This window comes from Entelurus aequoreus, linkage group LG04 (genome assembly GCF_033978785.1).
Source record: "Entelurus aequoreus isolate RoL-2023_Sb linkage group LG04, RoL_Eaeq_v1.1, whole genome shotgun sequence".
Classification (NCBI taxonomy): Eukaryota; Metazoa; Chordata; class Actinopteri; order Syngnathiformes; family Syngnathidae; genus Entelurus; species Entelurus aequoreus.
The window spans coordinates 15,121,271-15,129,225 of NC_084734.1; the positions used below are offsets into that span (position 1 = coordinate 15,121,271).

General features: G+C 42.6%; 1 protein-coding gene across 8 annotated transcripts in view; it reads right to left on the bottom strand.

Annotated features, from left to right (window-relative positions):
- Positions 1 to 7,955, bottom strand: part of dlg3 (discs, large homolog 3 (Drosophila)) — a 282,485-nt gene that overhangs the window by 273,876 nt on the left and 654 nt on the right. For all 8 annotated transcript variants that reach the window (XM_062044293.1, XM_062044294.1, XM_062044295.1 and 5 more), the window contains exon 1: positions 7,458 to 7,955. This exon is cut by the window's right edge. In XM_062044293.1, the coding sequence (XP_061900277.1) occupies positions 7,458 to 7,868 (411 nt within the window). In that variant the 5' untranslated portion in view covers positions 7,869 to 7,955. The remainder of the gene's footprint in view (positions 1 to 7,457) is intronic.

Consider the following 7,955-nt stretch of genomic DNA (forward strand, 5'->3'; position numbering starts at 1 on the left):
ACAATAATTACAACTTGTGTTCACATCCACAGGAACCACATGGGTTAGCCTACTCTATACAGTATTTACAACCTTACTGGTGTTCACTTCACAGCCACAGATTGTTTATCTAGTTATTGACATTATTTACACATTACTTTGTCTGTTTCAGTCACCATGTTATTTAGTCACTACACTAATTATGTTCACATCCACAGGAACCACATGGGTTAGCCTACTCTATACAGTATTTACAACATTACTAGTGTTCACTTCACAGACACAGATGGTTCATCTAATTTTTGACATTATTTACACATTACTTTGTCTGTTTCAGTCACTATGTTATTTAGTCACTACAGTTATTGTGTTCACATCCACAGGAGCCACATGGGTTAGCCTACTCTATACAGTATTTACAACATTACTAGTGTTCACTTCACAGCCACACATGGTCCATCTAGTTATTTACATTATTTACACATTACTTTGTCTGTTTCAGCCACTGTTATTTAGTCATTACAGTAATTATGTTCACCTCTACAGGAACCACATGGGTTAGCCTACTCTATACAGTATATACAACCTTACTAGTGTTCACTTCACAGCCACAGATGGTTCATCTACTTATTTACATTATTTACACATTACTTTATCTGTTTCAGTCACTATGTTATTTAGTCACTACAGTAATTACAACTTGTGTTCACATCCACAGGAACCACATGGGTTAGCCTACTCTATACAGTATTTACAACCTTACTAGTGTTCACTTCACAGCCACAAATTGTTTATATAGTTATTGACATTATTTACACATTACTTTGTCTGTTTCAGTCACCATGTTATTTAGTCACTACACTAATTATGTTCACATCCACAGGAACCACATGGGTTAGCCTACTCTATACAGTATTTACAACATTACTAGTGTTCACTTCACAGCCACACATGGTCCATCTAGTTATTTACATTACAGTATTTACACATTACTTTGTCTGTTTCAGTCACTATGTTATTTAGTCATTACAGTAATTATGTTCACCTCTACAGGAACCACATGGGTTAGCCTACTCTATACAGTATATACAACCTTACTAGTGTTCACTTCACAGCCACAAATGGTTCATCTACTTATTTACATTATTTACACATTACTTTGTCTGTTTCAGTCACCATGTTATTTAGTCACTACAGTAATTATGTTCACATCCACAGGAACCACATGGGTTAGCCTACTCTATACAGTATTTACAACATTACTGGTGTTCACTTCACAGCCACAGATTGTTCATCTACTTATTTACATTATCTACACATTACTTTGTCTGTTTCAGTCTCTATGTTATTTAGTCACTACAGTAATTACAACTTGTGTTCACATCCACAGGAACCACATGGGTTAGCCTACTCTATACAGTATTTACAACATTACTAGTGTTCACTTCACAGCCACAGATTGTTTATCTAGTTATTGACATTATTTACACATTACTTCGTCTGTTTCAGTCACTATGTTATTTAGTCACTACATTAATTGTGTTCACATCCACAGGAACCACATGGGTTAGCCTACTCTATACAGTATTTACAACATTACTAGTTTTCACTTCACAGCCACAGATGGTTCATCTAATTATTGACATTATTTACACATTACTTTGTCTGTTTCAGTCACTACGTTATTTAGTCACTGCAGTAATTATGTTCAAATCCACAGGAACCACATGGGTTAGCCTACTCTATACAGTATTTACAACATTATTAGTGTTCACTTCTCAGCCACAGATGGTTAATCTACTTATTTACATTATTTACACATTACTTTGTCTGCTTCAGTCACTACGTTATTTAGTCACTACAGTAATTATGTTCACATCCACAGGAACCACATGGGTTAGCCTACTCTATACAGTATTTACAACATTACTAGTGTTCACTTCACAGCCAAAGATTGTTTATTTAGTTATTGACATTATTTACACATGACTTTGTCTGTTTCAGTCACTATGTTAATTCCTGGTTCCATGACCCGCCCTATCTTGCCTCTGATTGGCCTGCCCTTAATGTTTTGCCCTAATCTTAACCAATGGTGACTCATCATAGTAAACAACTAACTAATCATGGATGTTCTTATACGTAAACCAACCAATCATCATTGATGTTTCCCCCATATTGCGTCCCCTGTCCGTGGAGTTGCTTCGCTACATAGCTTCCATTTTTAAGTTCATCATTTTTAATGGAAAACTTTAGTTTTTACCACTGGATGATCAAAAAACGTACTCATTACGGGAAAACCATAGTTGTTGGCAGGTATGGCAAAGAGACCGATCAAGATTTTAACACACGATGTAGGTCGGAAAAAACGAAGAAAAACGGAAAATGTTTTTTTATATTTTTACAGGGATAAAAAAAGACAGACTTCCGACTATAGACGGAAAAACCACATGCCTGTTTTTGTAGCGTCCTGGTTATAAATAAAGTAAAAGCCAATGAATGTTTAAAGAGAATCGCAGCAACAGAGCTGGGGGAAGACAGATTGGTGGCCGCAGGGTGGGAGATGAGTGGAAGGGGGCTGGAGAGTTTAGTTTGATCACACCATCTTGTTCTAAACAGAGTCCCAGTTAGAATTGTAGGTGGTGTTTAAACTGGTGCTTTGGTCAATTGGGCAGATTTTTGTCACATGATGTAGCTTGAATATTCCAAACCAAAATGCAAAATCATGCTATGTTTACCAGATTAGATTTAAAATATATACATTCTAACACTCTTGGTGCGCTTGTTTGGTGCACACTAGGGTTGTCCCGATACCAATATTTTGGTACCGGTACCAAAATGTGTTTCGATACTTTTCTAAATAAGGGGGACAACAACAAAAAATGGCATTATTGGCTTTATTTGAACAAAAAAATCTTAGTGTGCATGAAACATATGTTTATTATTGTAATTTAGTCCTTAAATAAAATAGTGAACATACTAGACAACTTGTCTTTTAGTAGTAAGTAAACAAACAAAGGCTCCTAATTAGTCTGCTGACGTATGCAGTAACATATTGTGTCATTTATCTACCTATTGTTTTGTCTAAATTATAAAGGACAAGCTGTAAAAAATGATTATTAATCCACTTGTTCATTTACTGTTAATACCTGCTTATTTTCTGTTTCAACATGTTCTATCTACACTTCTGTTAAAATGTAATAATTATTTATTCTTCTGTTGTTTGATACTTTACATTAGTTTTGGATGATACCACACAATTAGGGATTGATTCGATACTGTTATGGTTGGAGGGAGTTGTGACGGCACAGACACAAGGGGGCTCTATGTATTTTATTATATAGAATAATCAGCAATAATACGATACATAAACTATAGAATTTAGGTATCGATCCGATACCAAGTAGTTACAGGATCATACATTGGTCATATTCAAAGTCCTCATGTGTCCAGGGACGTATTTCCTGAGTTTATAAAAACAATATGAATAAAATAAATAAATAAAAAAAGATTTTGTGACGATAAAAAATAGCGATGTAATCATAATAGTATTGACGAGATACGCGCCTGTACTTGGTATCATTACAGTGGATGTCAGGTGTAGATCCACCCATGGCATTTGTTTACATTGTGATGCCGGTGAGCTATTGTATCCCAGTGTTTCCCATAAACTGCCAAGATACCTGTGGCGGTGGGGGCGTGGCTATGGGTGTGGCTATGGGCGTGGTCACCATGACATCATCGTTTAATTTGCATAATTTACTACAATGATTTGATTTTCTCTAAAAAGGCTCAAAAAATGTATACTTACTAATTAATAATAACAGTTTTGTTTTAAACGTCCATCCATCCATCCATCCATCCATCCATCCATTTTACAATATAATTACAACACTTTATGTACATATTTATATACAGATTTGAACAATAAGTTATTCACTGAAATATATTTATTAATTGTGGTTCTTACAAAAAATATATCTTATAAAAATATAAAAGCTAAAATGTTTCTTAAAGCTCTGCCCCTTTAATTAGTGCATACTACATAATTTAACTTTAGCCTACTACTACAACCATATTATTTACCAGCAACATAAAGTGAAACAGAGGCAGAGGTGTCCTGCCACAGTCAGTAACAAATAAACAGAAAACAGTAGTGGTGGTAGATAGACACAGAGCTTCATCAAACATCTGATCCACTGAACAAAGAGCTCCAAAAATCTTGAACTTTAGACTACCATCAGTTTTACTCCCTACACTTAACCATGTGTTTCCTACTGCCTGCAGACTTTGCACCCTTTGTTATATACACATGTTGTGTTTCTAATATAAATACATTTAATAAAGTCAAATACAAATAAGGCAACAAGAGAAGTATCCTACACTTCTCTTTTGTAAAGTAAATCCGAACAGTCGATATGGGCATCTACATCAACTATATGATTTGCCTGAGAAGCAAGAGAGGAAAAAAAAAAAAATATATATATATTTTTTAATTTTAATTTTTTATTTGTGGCGGACGTAATTCTTTCGTGGCGGGCCGCCACAAATAAATGAATGTGTGGGAAACCCTGTATCCTCCTACGGTGTGTAGTGAAGCATGTTTAGCTATTCCTCGTCCTCCAGTGATAACGAGACTTTTGAGAAACTTACTTTATTTGTCACCAAGGAGGCGAGCATTAGTGATTTAGAAGTAGCTAAAACACTGCCGACTGCGGATGGATGTTAGCGAATCCTGAAGCGACTGTCAGAAAGTGACTTGAAGATGATGTGTAAAACATCATCTATGCAACATTTTCACCAAAGAACCACCATTACATGTTATGTAGACCACAAGGAAGTCTTTTACATTTAGAAAAAAATAATAATAATATGACTCCTTTAATGCGCCTTATGTATGAAAACAGACCTAAATAGACCCGCTCATCGGCAGTGTGCCTTTTATGTGCCCTATAGTATGGTACCTTTTCGTATCCCTTGGTAGTGGGCGGAGCTCGCCATCAACTGTCTTTACTGCACTTACGATGATCAGATCCCCTTCCAAACTGATATAAAGCTTTTAGGTTGGGGTCTGATCACGACTACACCTTGATATCCACACCAATATCGCCCCTTTGTGGAGGTAAGTTTTCCCGGTCTTAGCTTCCTACCACATCCTCTGATCTTTGATGGTGGACCAGACTGCATGAGTCATGGGTGCCTGCCAACAAATCAACGCTTCAATTCCATCTTACGTCTGTCAGTGGGCGCCATATTGAGGCGCTAAAAACTACCACATGGCTGAAGGGGAAGTCACGTGAATTGGGACCGCCCACAAAACGGCGCGTCCTGAAGGCTGGAACATGGTCCTGAAACCATCATCTCTGCAACACTTTTGAGCAAAGAACCAGCATTACAGTACGGTGTGAGCCAACTAGACCCTTACACAGATGCACACGAGATGTGCGGGTTCGATTCCCGTAGGTTACATTTCCAGAGAATGAGCAGTTGGGGTTCTTTCTCCTCGTTTGAAGGGGCATATGCTTGCGACCACGCCGTCCCATTTAGTCTCTGTAAAGCACCAGTTCCATTGGCAACAAAACAGGCCTAGCGCATAATACTACTACCACCATGCTTGATGGTAGGTATGGTGTTCCTGGGATTAAAGGCCTCACCTTTTCTCCTCCAAACATTCCTTTTGGAGGAAAGTTCTGTGGTCAACCACATCCTCTGATCTTTGATGGTGGACTTGACTGCATGAGTCAACATACAGAGCAGGGGGCGAGGGCCCTCTCGACGCTTTAATTCCATCTTACGTCTGTCAGTGGGCGCCATATTGAAGCGCTAAAAACTACAACATGGCTGACGGGAACAAAACGCGGTGGAAGGGGAAGTCACGTGAATAGGGACCGCCCACAAAACGGCGCATCCTGAAGGCTGGAACATGGTCCTGAAACCATCATCTCTGCAACACTTTTGAGCAAAGAACCAGCATTACAGTACGATGTGAGCCAACTAGACCCTTACACAGATGCACACGAGATGTGCGGGTTCGATTCCCGTAGGTTACATTTCCAGAGAATGAGCAGTTGGGGTTCTTTCTCCTCGTTTGAAGGGGCATATGCTTGCGACCACGCCGTCCCATTTAGTCTCTGTAAAGCACCAGTTCCATTGGCAACAAAACAGGCCTAGCGCATAATACTACTACCACCATGCTTGATGGTAGGTATGGTGTTCCTGGGATTAAAGGCCTCACCTTTTCTCCTCCAAACATTCCTTTTGGAGGAAAGTTCTGTGGTCAACCACATCCTCTGATCTTTGATGGTGGACTTGACTGCATGAGTCAACATACAGAGCAGGGGGCGAGGGCCCTCTCGACGCTTTAATTCCATCTTACGTCTGTCAGTGGGCGCCATATTGAAGCGCTAAAAACTACAACATGGCTGACGGGAACAAAACGCGGTGGGAGGGGAAGTCACGTGAATAGGGACTTCCTGAAGGTTGGAACATGGTCCTGAAACCATTATCTCTGCAACATTTTGAGCAAAGAAGCAGCATCACGGTACGATGTGAGCCAACTAGACCCTTACACAAATGCACATGAGATGTGCGGGTTGGATTCCTGTAGGTTACATTTCCCGAGGATGAGCGGTTGGGGTTCTTTTCTCCTGGTTTGGAGGGGCAGATGCTCGCCTCCACGCCGTCAGGAGCGCGGCCTTCTAGCTCGCTCTCCACCGACTCCCTCCTCTTACGTAACCCAAACCGCCCCCCCCCTCCCCCCTCACACCTCCCCGCCCCCCCGGCCGCCGCCACCTCCACCCTCTCGACACATCGCCAGCCTTTATTGGCTTATTTTCTCCTTTGCCGCACGGGCTTGCAGGATTTAGCAACACAAATGATAATCATTCAAACCCGTCTAAAAGAGCAAAAAGAAGAACAACACCGACTGCTTACATAAGCACACATTGTGGAAAATAAGAAGACGCATTTCCCGATCTGGAGCTGCGGCTCAGCTCAGGGACATCATTGAAAGCCCTCCATTTTGCCCCCCCCCCCTCCCCCTACCCCCGCTTTCTTCTCCTCCTCACCTTCATGCTCAAAATGCGGCGTAAGCGAGCGATGCGGCGGCCCCGCCGCTACACTGACACATACTCACGCACGCTCCTTCAATCTCCGCCTGGACAAGCCCTCCCCCCACCCCACTTGAGCTCACATACGTGCACCTTGCTTAATTAACGCTCGGCAGGCTCGTCACTCCCCCCCCCCCCCCTCCCCCGGCTTCATTCACACTCCGTCCTCAAACACGGTAACGCTATAAGAACGCTATAAGATGGCAGCCTGTCAATGGCGACCAATCATCGGCGCCTAATGAAGACACACACCAGCAACCTCCCTTTTTTACGTAACGCTTCCAGAGGACTGGCGAAGGGGGAAGGGGGGGGGCAAAAATAGGTTTCTGTGCAGGTTGAAAACAAAGTCACGGGTGAGGAAGAGGGGCCTACCTGCTCATACCACTCCCGGTTGGTGCAGGTGCACTCAGGCCACCATCCTCCTTGTCCGCTGGAGGAGTTGTTGCCGTTCACTTTGGGCCCCCCTTTGGATTGGCTCTTGGGGTTGGGGCCTCCAGGACCCCCGCCAGACATCATCTTGCCCTTACTTCTCCCTAAGGTGCCACCACCTCCTCCTCCTCCGCCGCCTCCTCCTCCTCCTCCCCCGCCGCCGCCTCCCATGTTGCCTCCTACACCGGAGGCCGGCGCGGGCAAGGTTTGGCCTCCTCCGTACCCGGGCGGGTATCCGTAGGGCTCGGCCTGCCAGTCCCCGGCGTACGACGGGGCGTCCATCCTGCGCAGGGCGGCCATGCGGGTCACCTCATAACATTCTGGGCACTTGCAGCAGTGGTGGTGTTTGTGCATGCTGGCGCTCTCCCGTCTCCCTCCCTCGGATGGCGGGCTGAGGCGGCGGCGGCGGCGGCGGCGGGCTCGCGGACGCCTGCGGTAACC